Here is a 19,713-nt window from a genome sequence, read left to right as displayed (position 1 = left end):
AACACAATGAAAGATGGAGGAGGAGCAGGTTAAAAACTAATATGACAGTGTATTCATCAGGACTCAGATAATAGATATTTTTACGACCTTGACCTATTAGGACTGACAAACACCTAATGTGTCTGTTTTCAGTGTTCGACATAAATGCAATCTAAGCCTTAAAGTTGTCCTAAAATTGTCATCCATCACTGAGAACAGATAGTGCCTGTGGTCAGCTAGAATTCACTTCTGTTTCAGTGGATTCTGATACTGAGCTTTTGCTGTGGGGTAAATGGTATCAAAATGTTCTCAGAGGTTTCTCTCAAACTGCTCCTGCAGCATAAACTGCCTTTCCAATGTCCACACTGCTTTGCACACTATGAGTATTAGTATTTGATGCTTAACAACATCTGTCACTCTAGTTTGCAAACTATAGTTACCATCTACATACAATGACCAGACAAACAGAAGTCAAAATACAGAATTCAAGGATAAAATGACTAAATAATAGTCAAATTATCTTCCCATTCAGCAAGATATTTTTAGGTTAAAAAACAGATGTCTTAAAATAAATTGGTTCAGTCCAGAAATAAGCAGGCACTCTGATAGAGTTTAAATGTCAAATGCTTTTGGATTAAATTAATTGAGATCAGACTTGTTAAAGCACAGTGATAAGTGAATTACATTGAATATTAGAAAATACAATTTTTAATTTTAACAAATTGAAAAAGTAAGATTGTATCAAATCGAAAGAAGCCTGTCAAGATTTTAAATCTTGACAAGCACAGAACTATTTTCAGTATGAAGCACATTACCAGCAGCACATTAATGACTGTGAGCAGGGCGTAATGCTTACTACTTATCTCTGATTTAGATGCTACTTTTAGCGCTAAAATACTTCATTCCTAAAGGTTACACTGACATGCCCTTTATCTTTCAGAGTTTCACCTATCTCCGACAGTTAGGAGAAACTTTTAGTCTGAGGTTGTTTTGTAAATATGGCTGTAGGTGGATTTCTTCAAATTAATACTACTGATATTGATAAATATCAGAACATTTAACTGATTCTGAGTCTTTTCATTATCATTCTGATGTTTTGAACATTTCTCTTCCTTACCTCTAACCCTGTGTTGTGTGATTTCATGGTGAAGTTTAGAAGTTATTTTTATCCTCTGGTTTCCAGCTGTCAGCGGGAGAGACAGGAGAGATGAGAGAGCCAAATAATTTCTACTCCCTGTCTCCCACCATCCTTTGAATCATCAGAGAGATTTTATTTTGAGCTTCTCTTCTGTAAAATGCTCTGATACCAAAGACAGGTGCTGCATCTTTCATGAATGGAAAGGAACTGTTATTTATGGAGTTTATGGACTTGCAAGTCTTCTAAACACTCCTACATAAATTGGGAACGTTGTAGTGACTCGTAGTTTCATATGTTCCCCGTGTGAATCAGAATTTGTTTCGGTAAACGTCTGTGGCTAAATAGGGGTTAAAGATGTGAGATGAGGTGTGTGAAGTTAGAGTTTAATTATGGAGTGTGATCTGCCTTTCACCTGTCAGGATGTGTTTGATGGTTACATCGGACAAGAACACAAAAGCAATGATTGCACCTGTCTGCATCACCTTTCTCGCTGCCCTTTGCATATGAGTGTGTGTGTATGTACAGTACATGTGTGATGTCTTTACATAAATGTGCATGTTGGTCTTCATGGTGTGAGTCATTAATATGTGTGTATGTTTCAGGGCGTCGGGCGCGATGGCTAATGCCTCCCCAGACCTGGACAACGCGGAAGCCCAGCGCCAGCTCAACAACAACAACCGACCAATCGGCTCGGGGTTCTGGGAGACGGAGTGTACCAGCTCCAAGCTGTTCGAGTGCTCCCGCATCAAGGCCTTGGCAGGTCAGAGGTCACAATACACGTTCTTTCTCACACCAGCACTTGCATCAGTAGATGCTGTAAAAGCAATTTGATTTACCGCAAGAGTTAACTAGTGTTGTTTAGGATAAGGTTTGATTTAATAATGTCTTGTCTCATTCGAGAGAAAGCGATGTGTTTCATCAGGAACTAGATTGTTCTTCCAATTCCCCTTCCCTTTTATGTAAAGCTGATTTTTCTATTTTCTTCAGATGAACGTGATGCGGTGCAGAAAAAGACTTTTACCAAGTGGGTTAACTCCCATCTGTCCAGAGTGTCCTGTCGCATATCTGACCTGTACAACGACCTGAGGGATGGATACATGCTCACCAGACTGCTGGAGGTCCTCAGTGGAGAGCTGCTGGTGAGAACACACATGCAGATAATAGCAAATTGTAATGGGCTTTGTATCCATTTCTCCTCATTGTTCCATAGGATGTGAAGTGTTAATAGTGCTGTTTGAACACTTTTTGAACATTATTAGATTTTTGTAAAATTTGCCATGTTACCTAGCTAACTGACTACATTAAACTAACTGAGTCATTAAACGTTAGTTGCTGCTTCACTAAAAAGGTGAAGGTTTGTATGTTACAGATATTTAGTCATTTTATAGAGTTAGGATTTGAATTGATTTTCAGAGAAAATCTTTCCTCCGGAGCACATTTTTCTACAGTAGTGTACAAAGTGGAACTGGATGTTCATGTTTAAACTTGAAGTACAGTAAAATGCAAACTGATGGCTGCATATGTTTTGCCAAAATTTTCCTTTGTTTATGATAATTATAGTAATGTATAATCATGCTTCACAATGCTGCGTGGTGTATTTTATTAATAAGGGCTTTAATGTCAAAAATGATAGTCAATCCTTCCAATTTCCTCTCAGCCGAGGCCTACACGGGGTCGTATGCGGATCCACTGCCTGGAGAACGTTGACAAAGCCCTCCAGTTTCTTAAAGAACAGAGGGTCCACCTGGAAAATGTTGGTTCCCATGATATTGTGGATGGAAACCACCGCCTCACCTTGGGCCTTATGTGGACCATCATCCTACGCTTCCAGGTAAACACAAAGAGTTATAAAACACAGATGTAGTGTTAAAATATTGTATGACATTTTATCACAGCTCTGTGTTGTAGTGGCTCGGTGTGGGAGTCACCTGTTGGAGTGTTACATCTAGTGGAGTCATCATTTTCTTTGGCAGTGAGCAAAAAATGATTGTGGTTTTGTTTGATTTCTAAAGTGTTATACATGACTCTTTTTTTATCAGTTTTCAGTATCAACATTGAGGACATTTTTAAATATTATTAACAATAAATAATGCTTAAGATTTGAGTCCTCGTTGATTTGGCGACATCTGTGGCAAGTGAGTTTAAATACTGCGGCAGACACTCCTTGAGAAGCTAGTTTGTCAGAAATACAACAGTGGAGCAGCTGGTGTATCTGTTTACAGTGCAACCATAAAAAACTCATGTTGTCATAGTCAGTCAAAAATAATTGCATGGTGTGAGGAGTTTTTCACACAACTGGAGGACATGGTAAAATTGGTGACCTTGCTGACGAGTCTAAGGTGTGCAGCTTGTTGCATGAAGCTCTTTATCTGACAGCTCACTGTATCTCATCATTGTTATTGCATTAATCTATGGAATATTTAAAACTGATTCTCTGTCAAAAAATCCTGAAACTGACTAAGTCTTTTTTAGGTTGACAGATGTATTTTTTGATAAATTGCAGTCTGCAATAACCTCTGTGACAAATATTGCATTTCTTGTGTCTGTTTTACAAAAAAAAGCCACCAGAACCTATGATTTGCCAGTCAAACACTTTTAATCTGAAGCAGCAGCAGAAGGAAAAGCATCAGCAGTAACTTATTGCTCTGATGTGGCAGCAGGAGAGTGAGAGCTGGATTACTTGCCACTGTATATTGTTTCCTGTGAGTCCCTGGTGTGTGGAATGGCCGACTACACTACATATAAGATGTGATTAAAGAATGTAAATACATTAAATGGCTTTTGATTAAAAAAATGTGAACCATAGATAGGATCGAAAAACAGAATTTGATTTCATGATAAAACTTGAGGATTGTAACTCAAAGCCTGTCTGACATCAGCACTATCGCAGGGGGCTTCAAGCTAATGAAAGTACACTAGACAAAAAGCAAAATTATCAACTGACTGTCACATATTTGATTCTTCCCGTGGGACACTGAGGCTTAAATCTGAGCTTCTTTGTTGCACTGAGATGCTGGCACGTGTTCCTATGCTACCTACTGAAGCACAAGGATGCTGTAATCAGCAGTGGCTTCATTTAGGATGAGCTGCCAGCGGTTCTTTTTGGGAGAGGCTGTCACAGCTGCAGCATCATCAGTGTGCGACAGCGACAACAGTGTTTGGTGGAGAGAGCCTGAATGTCACTCAGGGCTCGGCAGCCTAGAGGTAGCAGTCGCCTCTCAGTCTGCTCTTGCACAAGGACGCAGACACACTCATACCCACACTGCACCCGCTCTCACTCCATCAAGTCACGCACACACCTACATACTCACATCCTCACATGCACATTTACCAGAAATACTCAAACACACATACACACTTGCACAGGTTTCCAGGCCTTAGCTGCAGTGATACAGGATCAGTTCCTGCCATGTAAGTACAGCAGAAGCCCAAGGCTCCTCTTTATTACGCTTCAGTGCTACAGTGAGGCTTTGGCACACAATGCTTGTTTAGCATTATTCAGACCCTTCTGTAACATTCACGCTGCACAGTCGCCTTGTAGCTGTCTCCTGGGACTCAGTATTGTCATGCTAGGCCTGGCTACCTCCACAAAGCACATTTAACAGCACAGCAGAGTTTGCCATATGGATGGACTCATAATTTCAATGTTAATGTTTAAATTAATGAATATTTCCTGTGATGTTCACTGTTGAAAACTAGTTCTTAAAGGATATTATTGACATATAAGTGTACATGTTAGAGTTTGTGGTCTTCTTTGCAAAAAGTAAGGTGTGATTTTTTTTTTTTGTCACGCTTGCATTGACTTGTGGTTTTTTTGTCTTTGCAAACAAAATTTCCCCAAATTGAATTCAAAGTCATGTTTCAGTATTTAATCTGAATAACGTGTTGCAGAAAAAAACTGATTTTAAATGATTTAATAGCTGTAGTAAATGCTCAAGAAACAGGATGGGTAGTATGCCTAATTCAGCAGTGCCTGCTTTGTGTTTTTGCTTGTGTTTTGAATAAGGCCAAGCAGCTGTAACTATAAAGTTTAGAATACAGTGGTGTTAGCTGACTACTAGCTTTGCTACCATTAACTGTGAGCTTGGCTGTCATCCCGCTCGCCTGCTCCCAAGAGCCACCAGACGATGGCCTCTTCAATTTTGCATGTGCTGAGAAAGGAGTGTGTGTGTGTGTGTGTGTGTGCAGAAGATAGAGGGTAATTATGAAAGAAGTGGGGATGGGGGGAAAGGATTTTTGGCTGATGGGAAACAACAAGCAAAAAGAAACGGGTGGGGCCTAACTATGACCTTCAGTCAGTGTTCACTATCAGTGAAGTCAAGTTTCTGATGATTAGGTTAGATTTAAAATCAGTTTATTGGGTTTACACACAATATACCACCCTCTTTCTTCCTGTCCTTATCATTTGTCTCTGTTCATTAACTGCCTTTTATAATCCTCTAGGCTTCTGTCATTCCTACTGGATATTATCATGTCAGCCTTTTTACACACCTACTTTATTTGCCATTATTTAAATAGGCAGTTAAGTTGATAGAAAAGTCTGATTTAGAATGATAATCCGGCACAAAAGCCTTTTGAGGTGAGGTGACGAAACAGAAGTGAAAAGAAAATAAATACAATATCAAGGGACCATGTAGAAAGATGAAATATTGGGGTTTGAACTGAGAAAAGGCAAAAAATAATTTAATAATAACACGAGCTGCACTGCACATAAAAAACTCATCAATACTAGACGTATTAATCAGATTTATTTTGTTGATGTTTTAAACTAGCAATGGTACCTATGCAAATCACTGTTAACATATTTGAATGTTAGGACTGAACAATTTACAGAAATCATAATAAGTGCACAATTGTTTTTGATCTTGAAGAACAGTTTTAATCGTTCATTTTATAGTTTGCCAGTGATCCTAACTATGGGCCATAACTTGGATATTAACAAGTCTGAGGCTTGAGTCCAAATTTGAGCACATGTACATATTAGGTCAGTAACTTTATTTAGCCAAACATTTAAATGTTAAAAATAATGTCAGCAGGATAGATCATCCTTGGTTTGCTGAGATTTATGTTTTCTGGCTGGCTTCCAGTTATCTTTCCTTCTTGCACTTTGTCTCTCCTCATCTCCGCCTCTTTTCCTCTTTCCTCTGTGGTGAAAGTGAGAGTTTGCTCTGTCCAGTCAGCAGGTAGGGCCAAACCACTGCAGTAACTGCACACGGGCAGAAAGAGAGAGCAAGTCAGAAAGAGAGAGAGAGAGAGAGAGAGAGAGAGAGAGAGAGAAAGGGAGGAGAGAAGGGGGAGGATTGACAGGCAAAGGACGAGGTAACCCTTATGTATTTACAGAAACTTATACAAATAATAACATATTGTTATTATTTGCAGCGACTTCAATTACAGTATTGTATATGGTTAGCTGAGTGTCCTTGTGTGCAGTGTGTGCAGTGTGTGTGCGTTTGCTTACTGTACCTGACATACTGCCAGCTCAGTTGCTGTTTACAATGAATCTGGATCGAGACACATTGACTATATATTTGACAAGATATACCAATTCAAAGTTTAACAGAATGCATATGGTGTAACTTTTTACTCTTGTGACATGGTAAAGATGTAGATTGTGTATTCATTATGGATGTTCACAACATTTTAACCATTTCATCTTTTGTTTGGCACATTGTCTAAAACATCACAATGTTGTCTTTTCTTACCCTTTTTTAGCTTGTTGACAGCAAAGAAAAAGTAATTTAGCTAGAGCAGACACACTATACATAATAACAGACAAACCAATCATGTTGAAATGTGAATTCTACTTGTTATAACACATTTAGGTGAACATCCAGACCCACGCATTTTTTTCTGTGTAAAGAGTTTATTTGTGTTTCCTCATATTTTCACCTGCAAGGACAGTTCTCTGGTAGAACTGTAAGATTTGAATGATTAATCCATTGTTTGATGGGTTTACTGATTGATCATTTAATCCATTACTGCTTACTTCCCCTTACTCAGCCAATAAACTACTTACTTTACAATAAACAGTAGAAAGAAAGCAGCTCTTCTAATTTCTATCAATTTTCTTCCTACCAATTTTGTAATCAGTAATGGATTGAAGTAACTTAAATTGTTCAGACATAATGAAATCGGGTTTACAATTAAAATACATTTTTAGTGCAACAATATGAATAAAACTAGCATTTGATCTCTGATATATTTTATACTAACTGGTCATCAAATACATTTAAACAGATCTTCACAGTCTTTTTACTGACTTTTATTGTTTATATATCAATACTCATCTGTACCTACATGTGTTAATCTTTTTTTATCCGTGGTCATACATAGGCACTGTGTTTGTTTGTGTGTTTTTATATGCAAGACTGTGCTTGTGTGAGTGTGTGTGTGCAATGTTGTGCCTAACAACATGGGTAGCAGCTGATTCCAGGGTGTCATGTCCCCAATTACCTTGGATCATGTCACTGTGATGTGATTGGCTGAACGGCTGTCACTGTCACCTATCATCAGGCGTTGTAATGGCTCTGCACTTTCTTGCACTAAAATCCTCCTTAGTTCTTATTGTTCTTGTCTGTTTTTACTGTTAATTCTCCCTCATGGTGTGTGTGTTGAGGGTTCAGGAATAATGTCAGGGCCATATGACACTGACCTTTGTTACAGACTATTTATTTTACAAGTGATTCAAATAGTGGCATTGTGGAATTGTAAGCAGAAAGGAGTGACCTTGGCCAATATTTATTCCCCTCCAATGTGGAAATGTATAAGGGCAAGACATTTTTCAAGTAAAAATTTGAAACATTTGCTGGTTACAGCTTGTTAAATATAAGGATTTGCTGCTTGTCTTTGTCTTTTGTCAGTTTTTTGGGTTTAATGGATACGATTATTGGATTAAATAAGCAATTTGAAGATGTGACTTTGGTCTGAAGGAAATTGTGATGAGCATCTTTCAACACTGTCTCTTCATTAAGGGACGGATAAATAAAAAATAAAGCATTGGTTAATATTATGTCTGGTCTGTGCCACAATATTTCTCCAAATACTGAACTGTTGCCTTGCTGTGTTCTTTTTCAGATCCAGGTGATCAAAATAGAGACGGAGGACAACCGAGAAACTCGCTCTGCCAAGGATGCCCTGCTGCTCTGGTGCCAGATGAAGACCGCAGGGTGAGCAATGGAATAAAAATACAAAAAACTGTCAACGAAAACAGTGAATTTCATGATCATTTCTGTATCAAGTAGGTATGAGTGTTAGTGCTTTGGTGCTCCTTGGTTTACATTTAAAGTTACAAAAGGTTTCTCCACGCTCCAGGTACTCTGAGGTCAACATCCAGAATTTTACCACCTGCTGGAGAGACGGCCTCGCCTTCAATGCCCTCATACACAGACACAGGTAGGTAGTATTTTTTAACATCCATAGGATATTACCATGTTTAAAATTGCGAATTTTTACACGATGTCAAACGCAGATAGAAATAGTGGGAACATTTTTAATTAGTCCAGAAATCTTTTTTTAATTTTCCTGGAATCAAAGTCATAGGATTTTGATGTAATAACATGACCAAAAACAATTGCAACAACAAAAACATCATCATGTGCCCTCCAGACCTGACTTGATAGAGTTCCACAAGCTGACACGATCCAATGCAACTCACAACCTCCAGCAAGCCTTCAACATCGCTGAGCAGCACCTGGGTCTCACCAAGCTCCTCGACCCTGAAGGTGAGAATGGTTTTTGGTTAATGTCAGTCAAACCACATTACAAACAGAAATATCTTAAATAAAAGTGGCCTGTTTTTCTTCATCTAAAGTCAAGCAGATGTTAACTTCTCTGCTTTCTGTCTCCGCCACCTCTCTCTTGTACAGATGTGAACACAGAGAACCCAGACGAAAAGTCCATCATCACTTATGTGGTCTCGTACTACCACTATTTCTCTAAGATGAAGGCTCTTATTGTGGAGGGCAAGAGGGTTGGCAAGGTAACAAATACACGTGTCTCCTACTGTGTATCCCTCATTTCCTGTTTCTGTTTTATTCTTCCTCTCTGAATCTGCTCCGATACTTCTTCCATCTGTCTGACTCAGGTACTAGACAACTGTATTGAGGCAGAAAACATCATCAACCGCTATGAGGCTCTGGCGTCTGACCTGTTGGACTGGATAGAAAAGACGATCGCGGTCATCAGTAACCAGAAGTTTGCCAACTCATTGACGGGAGTTCAGCAGCAGCTGCAGGCCTTCACAACCTACTGCACTATAGAGAAGCCCATCAAGTGCGTTTTCTGAATTTTCAAAATGGCATTTTGATTTTTTAGTGCCATTTTGGTGTAATTTATTGCATAGCACACACAGACTTAAGTACTGCCTACTCACGCATATGCATATGAATTTTAAATGTATGTAACATGTAATTACGTCTGTTTGTGTGCCTACTGCTAAGGTTTATACAGATGTGCATAACCACCTTGATCTTTGAAAGCAAGAGTCCTGATTTGTGTTCTTAGCTAGAATCAACTGTCCATTTTTATGTTTGTCAGGTAAAATTATTATTTATCAAACTAAGTCTCATTATAAGTGAAAGGTGTGCAAGTCGATAATGCCTTGCTGTTTGTATATGCAAACATGCATGAAACATGCTGGAGCACAGAGCCACAGAGCCTTGAGCCTTTTGTCCAGCATCATCAGGATCAGCATTAGCATCAGCCCAGCGCTACACTCACAGCCCCACAGGCACTGCAAGTACACTGACAGCTATTGTGAATTCTCAGGTTCCAGCCTCTCTTATGTGAAGATGTGCAGTTTTTTGTCATAAATATATATACTGAGTATATCTTTAGGTTTTGAACTGTTATACAGAAAGAAAGACATTTTTAGACATCCCCTTGGACGTCCATGTTATGCAGAGAAAGCAACTGAAGTTAACTAGCTAGCCCCAGCTCATCCTGCCTCCAAATAATACTTTGTACCGCAAGAGGTCCTGAAAACCTCCTCCTTCCAACAGTCAAAAGTTCCTGTGCTAGAACTGTAAATTACACCAAGACTCCCCTGGCTCTCCGAGCTACCAGTCTGGGCAGAGTCAGCAAATAGGTTGACTAACTGCATGGTTAACTGAGCTAACCAGCTAACGGCAGCCATAGATGGCAGCAATCAGTGGTTGCTCTGGTGATAGACTGCTATATTTGTTTGGAGTCTGAATTCAACTCAGTGGCTTATTCTTACATATCAAATATTTAATAAGAAATAATTCCAGCCACAGATGACATGCTTCTCAGAATAATTATGTTTTTTCCCAGAAAATGGACACATTTTCATGAATTAAGGTCTTGAAAGTCTTTCAACCTTTAACTCTATGAATTGGTTCTGCACTTGTTTAGAAAATATCTACATATTAGTTCGAAGTAATAAAGAAACAACCAGCTGTTCATACAGTAGATTCCTCTAGATTGATGAATGGCCACGACACTGGACAGCAGGGAAGCAGAGTGAGCAGAGAAATCACCCTTTACCAGGAGTCCTCAGACCTCCTGTCAGCAAACATTCATGCTGCGAGTGTCCTTCAGCAAGACACTGAAACCCTGACCAACTTCTGGCTGCAGCTTGAGTGTTTCCTTTGACCCCAATCTTTTTTAGCTTATCTTTGAACAAAGTTGGAAGTACTTTGAGTGTGTCCTACACTAGAGGGTACAGTTGAAAGAGAAGAGGCTGTTCTTGGGAACAGGATCCCTCAGTAAAGTTTTCTGTTTCATGCTCAGGTTTCAGGAGAAGGGGAATCTTGAGGTCCTTCTCTTCACCATCCAAAGCAAACTCAGAGCCAACAACCAGAAACCCTATGTGCCTCATGATGGGAAACTCATCTCAGACATCAACAAGGTCACACATCATTCAACTGTGTTGTTTTTATTTAATACATTTATTTCACCTTTTACTTTACAGTTAAGTTCTAACTGACACAAGAGAGTTATTGATAATTTAAATGTCACCATCACCCTTTAACAAAAACCTGTAGTCAAACATTGTTTTCAAAGTTCACTCCTGGCTATTTAACCAGTTCTTTTATCCATTACTTTTTATTTTTCTATTACATAACCAATATTAAACAGTGTTTTGTCATTTTCTGTCCAGGCCTGGGAGAAGCTGGAGAAGGCGGAACATGAGAGGGGTGTGGCTCTGCGCAAGGAACTGATTCGTCAGGAGAAGCTGGAGCTGCTGGCTCAGCGTTTTGACCACAAAACCACCATGAGACAGGCGTGGCTCAATGAGAACCAGAGACTTGTATCGCAGGTAGGGATCTCTGGGGGATACACCAACATTTAAAACTATGTTTCAACTCATTTAACCTTATGCAGCTGTAATATAAATGTGCTTAGAAGTATGGCAGGCTAGTTTGTTCCAGCTTTTCCTTTTACATTCAATTCATTCAATTAGTGCTCTTTCACTCCCTCCCTCTCTGTCCCCCCCACACTCTTATATCTTTTTCTTTCTATGTTTTCTTCTTCACCCACCCACAGGACAATTTTGGCTATGACCTACCAGCAGTCGAAGCAGCAATGAAAAAACACGAGGCCATTGAGGCAGACATAGCATCATATGAAGAGCGAATTGGTGTGGTGGTGGAGCTTTCCGCAGAGATGGAGGCAGAAGGATACTACGACATCCGGCGCATCTTGGCACGGAAGGAGAACATCCTAGGCCAATGGAGTCTGTTGAAGGAGCTGGTGGCTGGGAGGAGGACCCGGCTGGAGAAGAACCTGGCCCTGCAGAAGACTTTTCAGGACATGGTCTACATGATCGACTGGATGGAGGACACACAGGTACTGGAGAGAGAGAATTAGGGAGTAGAAGAAAAAGTAGAACTTGAACTTTGAAAAAGGAAGACACCCTGATGTATGATGACATCGCCCTGTCTACCCCCTCCTTTCATCTCCTGCTCTCTCTCAGGTCCAGCTCTTGTCAAAGGACTTTGGGAAACATCTTCTGGAGGTGGATGACCTGCTGCAGAAACACAGCCTGCAGGAAGCTGACATTACAGTGCAGGCTGAGAGGGTCGAGACACTCAACACTGCTGCACTCAAATTCACTACAATAGAAGGTATATACACACTCACATATCCTCACTAGTTTCTGTTTGTCTAGTGTGCATTATGTTCTATTTATATAGTATCCAGAATAATATTAGTACATATTAGTAAATTATAGGAGTCATTTGGATTGTAAAGAAGATGCAACAATTTATTCCGAACTTTTGTTTTTGTCATTATCATAGACTAAATGAACCAAGGTGTAAGGAATGGTCCAGTATTGATTTCATTTAGTCAAGTGAAGATGTATTTGACCTTGAGACAAGTGGAAAGTTGATATTAGTAAGGTGATCTGCTCTGTACACACTACTGTAATGAATGAAGCACTGTATCTATTGCGTGTTTTTTTTTTCACGGTCATTAATCTCATTTTGTTATCTTTCAGGTTACCAACCGTGTGACCCACAGGTGATCTGTAACCGTGTGAACCATGTCTCTTCCTGTCTGGAGGAGCTGAAACAACTGGCAGCTAAAAGACGCGCTGAGCTCGAAGAGTCGAGACAACTGTGGGCCTTCTTTCAGGTAGGATGGGTTGATGGGATGTGGCAATATCAGGATTATGTCATCAGTGTTATGTTGTGTTAATTATGATCCACCAAGTGCTCATTGGATGCTTCAAACAGCTGCGGAAACCTGCTCCCTCCACACCTTTTTGATGTCATAAATGGGAGGGGAATCTGTCCTTCAATTTCTGTTATTTTCAAAAACCTCCAATCTGACATTCACAACCACTTCACACAGTCATTGGCCAGTTTTGTGGAGGTATAAAGTAAAAAGAATAAGAATTTGACCATGAGAAACAACGAAAGACATTTGAGGGGTGTCAGTCCTTGTGTTTGAAATTCCAAAGAATTTAATCTTTATTTTGTGAAACGTGCATACAGCAGCTTTCAAGATATACAAACCAAAGACTCTTAGATTTTTGTTAACTCGGGACCTCAATGTGTCTCACAAACATCACTAGCCCATATTTTAAATATACATTAATGAATCATTTATACTTTAATCAACCTCTATTTCTAGCCAAGGCTTTACAACAACTTTACTGGGTTGTAAGCAGGCTTTTAGGTAACCACATTTTATTACAGCTGAGTAAGAGAGCTAATTAGAGGAGAGATGTAACAGAAATGCCTGCTGAAAAGGTAATAAATCACAGAGCAAAATACTGTAATAATAGTAGCACTTTGTTCTTTGCCGCTTTCCATGAGAACAAAATGTTTAGCAGTCCTGGTTCCTCCACATCTGAGCAGATTATTTTGTGTTTTACAGCATATCTATCTTGTAGTCAGGGAGAGACTAATAAAACCAATGACCTGATAAGTTATTCATATACAAAAAGAAATGCAGAGTCAAATCAAAGTCAAATTATCCTTTGGAAGAATGATGGGTACAATCAGAATCTGCACATATTTTTTTAATTTCTTGACCTTTGTCTGTCTCCTGACTAAAGCTGTCACTTTGATAACTGCGAGGTGATGAGCCAGTTGTTAATGTTAGTGAATAAGCTTGTAAAATGAACCATGAAAGTAATGAGTTTATAATGAGAAGAGCGGATTTCTTTGTCCAATGAGTCCTTGGTTCATATTGTGGAATCACTAATAACCTCACAATACTGATTAATTTGACTAATTCCCCTTCTGTCTTTTGGGAGGCTCTCAGAAACAGACTGCGATCAGTGTTAGATGAACTGTAGGGATTACAGACGAGGGCTGTTCTACATTTTCTGAACTACACATTTTTTTCTCATCTCTTTCCTCCAATGAACGTATCTTTTTTTTTCCCCAATTATCAATAGCTTCACCTCTTTAAATCTTGTTTGCCTGTTTGTTCTTCTGTTAGGAGCTGGAGGAGTCGGAGGGCTGGATCAGGGAGAAGAGCGCCATCTTGGGAGCTCAGGGTTATGGGAAGGACCTGAGCAGTGTGCTGAAGTTACTACAAAAACACAAGACTCTGGCTGGAGAACTGCTGGCTCACCGGTCACTGCTGCAGGTGTGTGTGCATTTCTGTCTGTGTTTCTATCTGTGTGTGTGAGAATCAGCACCTGGGACACCTACAGTACTTCAGGTTTCTGTTCTGAACTTCGTGTACTTATGAATTTATGCATTTATAAATATTTTTTTCAGCTCAATGACAAAAAAAACTCAACTTTCTTACTTATGTAATTTTGAGTAGTTTTTTGTTGAAAATTGTACCATTCAGCCTGTTTACAGTATGGTTTCATTTGTAGAATTCTAACTATTTTACAATTTAGAGTAACAGTGTTATCCCTCCGTCCTGCCCTGCTCCTCCAGAACACCATGAAGAGAGGAAAGCAGATCCTCAGTGAGAAGAGCTTTGGCACGGCGGGTATCCAGGAGCACATCATGGAGGTGAAGGGGGAGTGGAAGAGGCTGGAGGACCAGGCTGCGCAGCGTCTTGGCCACCTGCAGGAGGCGCTAAACTTTTTTCAGTTCTCCACTGAGACAGACGACTTGGTGGCATGGCTGCAGGACGCCTACCGCCTGGTGTCCAGCGAAGACTTTGGACATGATGAGTACTCCACCCAGTCTTTGCTGAAAAAACACAGAGGGGTCAGCGAGGCCATCGACAAACATCGTCTGCATGTAGTGGCACTGCGCAAACACATGGTGGCTCTGCCTTTGCAGTACCGTGAACAGGAGGTGGGTAGAGGAAGCAGAGAAGGGATGTTTAACTTTTTTGGTAAAGTTTTTTGTTTGATCTTCTTTATTTTCCTTTGTCCTTGCTTTTCATCTTTGCTCTCCTCCTGTCTGTCTGTGTCCTCTCCTGTCTTCTGCCCTCCCCTCTCTGCAGGAGGTACAGATGCGCATGGGAGAGGTGGAGCAGCTCTATACCGAGGTGGTCGAGGTGGCCGTGCTCAGACAGCAGTGGCTTCACGATGCTCTCGCCGTCTACCGCATGTTCAGTGAGGTCAATGCCTGTGAGCTGTGGATTGATGAGAAGGAGCAGTGGCTGGACAAGATGGAGATCCCTGAGAGACTGGAGGACGTGGAGGTGGTGGCACACAGGTGAGGAAAAGGGAGAGGAGAGGAAGGTTTAATAGCCAATTCAAAAAATCTCATAATAAACTGACTGTCTCATCACATCCCACAATGCCCTTTGTTGTAGGTTTGAGAGCCTTGACCAGGAAATGAACAGCCTGATGGGAAGGATTTTGGACGTTAACCAGATAGTTCAGCAGCTCCTGGATGGAGGTCATCCTTCTTCTACAGAAGTCAGGGGCTGTCAGGACCACCTCAACTCCAGGTATTGAAGCAAAGCTGACCTCCAATTGCTAAAACCAGCTACGACCACTGTTCCTTATACCAGAATGTGAATACCACCACTGCTATTGATACTCCTACAAGGATCCTACTATGCAAGATGAGTTTATTTGTTTAGCACCTTTCAAAAACAGATGCAATTCAAAGTGCCTCACCTGAGGAACGGAATTGCATTATAACTCCATATATAACACAATGCAGAGGAAGAATCTAATGAATTAGACTAAAATACAGGTAATTGACAAGTTGGAGTTCCTTGATAGCTGAATGGTTACAGCACATGGTCACAATTGTTGCTGATTCGATTTTAGCCAAAGACTTTTGTTGCATGTTTTACCCCTCTCTCTCCTTCTCGACACATGTTTCAGTGCAATGACTGTGCAGCAATCAGTTTCCCAATCATAATTAAAAATCTAATCTGTTGATCATTGTTTCAATTACTTGGCCACCATTTCAGGGAGTGCCATCGTAATTTCATTGTGCTGTTGTCTTGCACAGCAGTACAGTGAAAATAAACTTTATTGAATCTTGAATCCTATTATTAACTTGCAGCTACACCTATTGATAATAACAATATCAACAAAGCACTAGATTGTAATACTAACCTACATCTACTTACCCCATACAGACAGCAATATGATGTGCTTTAACACACTAATACTAATTCACTAAGTACTGTTCTTCATGTCAGTGACAGGCTAGTAACAAGTGCTTACTGATGTCAAAGTGTTGATAAGCAAGGCACTGAAACACTTAGTGCTGAAAGACAAGTTTCAGTAAATACATTTTTTCAAATGAATTATCAGAAATTCACTTAACAATGTTCCCATGCTTTACGCTATGGGTAGAGCAGCCTGTGAGCAGACATCCCCCTGTCTGTTAAATAGTGCATTGGCTTTTTGGAGCTCTGTCCTATTTACTCCCAGGAGGGGGGAGGAGCAGGTGGGAGGAGAGGGAGGCGGACTGACATGCAGAAGAGAAGAGAGATGGCAAGGAAGAGAAAATTCGTGGGCTCATTATTCAGAGGAATTCATACTCAAACCATGTTTTGTAATTGTCTTTTGACAAGTGTCTTGTGTCCTGTCAGTCGCTGTCTTCATAGCAGGCTAAACTCCTACCTGCTCTCATCTTTGTAGATAGAATGAAATAATAGCAGCACGTATCTTTTCTAACTCTCTCTCTCTCTCTGTTTGGCCGACATGTTTATTTACACTATCATACAGCCAGGTCGACCCTGTGATGGGATTGTTTTTTTTTATCATGTCATGTCATGTTCACTGACCACTGTTCTGTCTGGCTGCAGAGTCCATGATGGTTGGGTGTCCATGAGTCTTGTGACCTTGGCACACGGTGTCGGTCTCAGGGCGGCCATCTGTGCTGGCTGCCTCAGCTAAGACTAGGCCAGCCAAGAGCAAAAAAATAAGAACAAACATAACATATAAACACTTATTCTGTGTCAGTTTTAAGACCATAACTGGATAATACTGTTTTTCTCAAATATTGACCGTGCGTACAGTATCGGGGTTATTGTGTGCAAATCCCCTTTAACAAGACGTGTAATCCTTAGCTGAACAAAAAGTAATCTTATTTATCTACTATTGACTTGCTACAACATTAGTACATACAGTAGATATTCAATTTTACATGTCTACCCAGATTTATGTGCATAATTCAAACATATCTATTCATCAACTCAAAAAGACTGTGAATTATTACCCATGTTGCTCCTCAAATCAGACCAGCATGTATCAAAGAGATGTGGTTTTCTTTTAATTAAAATTTTTCTGATGCTATGTACAGGGAAATCTTTTAAAGCCCCGTGGAGACAATGGGAGGATCAGGACTTTTGTTACTATTTCTTAAATAAAGTTATTAAGCACTTAATAATTAGGAAGACTATAATCAACATTTAATTACATTTTAGATAAAGGAAATGAGAGAACCATACAGGTTGACTGTATAAGGGTCAATACTAAGTATTTGTTCTTTCTTTATAATAAGTATTTTTACTTAAAATCAGGATTTATGTTAACATACATTCATGTTTAAATCTAGGTGCTGCATCGTAGGCAACGGGACTCTTTTTTGATATATGAGCACATAAACTTATTATGTTTCATTTAAATTTTTGTGAAGCAGCGACCCCAGTCACACACATGTGCCCCTCAACCGTCACCATGACCACATTTCACCTATCAGACTTTAGCAGCTCTGAGGTCAGTCAGTGTCACCGAGCTGTTTTCCTGCCTGCCTGCTGAGCGCTCTGTCTGCCTCTTAGCGACTCTGCCATTACCTCATTACAGTCACAAGGATCTCTGTGTGTGTGCGTGTGTGTGAGTGTGTGTTTCTTGGCTGAATGGGTGTGTATTGAGACCTGCTGGTCTGGAGCAGAATCAGGGGGACATATTGTATGACGATATGGTAAGCAGACGAGGCCTGGACTGAAACCACAGCAGAGCAAACGGAAACAGTTCATATCAGGTCATATCAGGTCATCATAATAATGAGTTTAACATGTCTTGTAATAATAATGAAGCTCAGGTCTTCTCAAGATTAATATTAATGTTAATCATTCATGTTTAAGACAATTAGCTGTTACAGTTCAGTTAAATGAACAGACAGGAACAAAAATATTTTTCTAAAACGAGCTTTAATGTTTAGCACCAGCTTTAACATTAAAAGACATATGACCTGTGGTTTAAATTCCCTCAGCTGTGATATATTTCATTTGATACATACTTTGTCTTAGATTACATCTACTGCTTGACACCTGGAACAATGGATGGCTGGGATTCAAGCGTGGCTGTAGTATGAAGGAAGAAAAATGAATCCGGCTTGTGTATATGTAACAGTTCCAGATAAATCAGGACTATCTTCACTATTGCACATTCCTCCTTCACTGTACTATACTCTCCTCTCAAACTACACTTTCATTACGACTCTCTCTTGTCTGTTACATGGTACCAGGTGGAACAGCATCGTGGAGCTAGTGGAGCAGAAGAAAGATCAGCTGGACTCGATGTTACGCCTGCAGAACTGCCTGCTGGAGTGTGCTGAGATCAAGTCCCAGATCCAGGACAAGAGAAAAGCCATCGACGCTACTCAGTACATGGGCAGCGACCTGGGAGGAGTCCTGGCTCTGCAGAGACGCCTCTCCACAATGGAGGGAGCCCTATCCGTCCTGGAGCCCAAACTACTACATCTACAGGTAAGGAATAATGGGAAATTACATTGACTTTACAAATGTAATATGAAAAAAATGTGTTAAGATAACTTGCATGAAAATAAACAAACAAAGAAAAGTTAAGTGAACTAATTGTTTTTCTTAACCATTTTTCTATTGATCTATTTTCTATCATAATGAATAAGCAACTCTTGGTGCTTCAGGAAATTTAGAATCCATCAGTAACGATAAATAAAAAGTAGTCTAGTGGGCATTTATTTCGAGAAAAATATCACAAGTGTAAGGAACTACAAAGAGATACAAATATGTGGAGGTAAAGATAATTTTATACACAGGTTGTATTAGGCACCATAATGCCATCTGTGTCTATGTAGGAAGAGGCGGAGCATCTGGCCACTGTCCACCAAGGTCGGGCCATGGAGGTTCTTGTGCCGTTCGATGGCATCAGTTTGGAGTGGGAAGAGCTGAAACGCACCCTGCAGGGCTGTGAGGACTCGCTGATGGTAGCAAGCAGGCTACAGAGCTTCATACAGGTACACAGGGATAATCCATACATCAGGAAGAAATCTGTCACTCTGATTGTTCACTGATAATAACTAATGATAAATAGAAACTGAGAAGAACAACAGATAGTAGTCTGTGAACAAACCAACACACTCTTTCACATAAGTTCATGAAAAGTGTAAACCTCAAGTATAAGATATCTGTAGTTAAAGGAACAGTTTGAGTATTTTAACATAAAAACAGAAAGATTAATGTGAAATGTCTCTTCTTTGTTAAAAATTAAGAAAGGTTCAACCTCCAGAAGAGGGGCAAGTGGATGTCAATATTCAAATTTTATCCGCCAGCAAATCACAATGTGTGTGAGGCTAGGTTTCTAGTTTCAACAACAGGAGACATTGAGAAAGTTGTGGTGGAGAAATTTGTTGTTTTAAGAAGTAAATTTTACTAACTAAATGTATCTGCCACAAGCCAAGCTAATTTAATTCAATTTCAAGTATTTCAGCTGCTGTCTGCTTAAACTTCTGTAGTAACAGACTTGCAGTGGAATTAAT

At 39.9% G+C, this 19,713-nt stretch overlaps 1 protein-coding gene across 1 annotated transcript in view; it reads left to right on the top strand.

The window, feature by feature from the left end:
- The first annotated feature begins 1,732 nt into the window (after positions 1–1,732).
- sptbn4b (spectrin, beta, non-erythrocytic 4b) overlaps positions 1,733–19,713 on the top strand; it is a 61,818-nt gene continuing 43,837 nt past the window's right edge. Inside the window, 19 exon segments of the mRNA XM_073486969.1 lie at positions 1,733–1,877; positions 2,105–2,256; positions 2,775–2,948; positions 8,192–8,283; positions 8,429–8,509; positions 8,723–8,838; positions 8,983–9,095; positions 9,201–9,388; positions 10,868–10,985; positions 11,238–11,396; positions 11,624–11,926; positions 12,054–12,204; positions 12,579–12,715; positions 14,033–14,182; positions 14,485–14,853; positions 15,005–15,219; positions 15,320–15,457; positions 18,442–18,682; positions 19,033–19,191. Coding sequence (XP_073343070.1) covers positions 1,733–1,877; positions 2,105–2,256; positions 2,775–2,948; positions 8,192–8,283; positions 8,429–8,509; positions 8,723–8,838; positions 8,983–9,095; positions 9,201–9,388; positions 10,868–10,985; positions 11,238–11,396; positions 11,624–11,926; positions 12,054–12,204; positions 12,579–12,715; positions 14,033–14,182; positions 14,485–14,853; positions 15,005–15,219; positions 15,320–15,457; positions 18,442–18,682; positions 19,033–19,191 — 3,201 coding nt within the window.

This window comes from Pagrus major, chromosome 2 (genome assembly GCF_040436345.1).
Source record: "Pagrus major chromosome 2, Pma_NU_1.0".
NCBI lineage: Eukaryota > Metazoa > Chordata > Actinopteri > Spariformes > Sparidae > Pagrus > Pagrus major.
The sequence above is the reverse complement of the archived record's forward strand: the minus strand, read 5'-3'. Positions and strand labels throughout refer to the sequence as shown.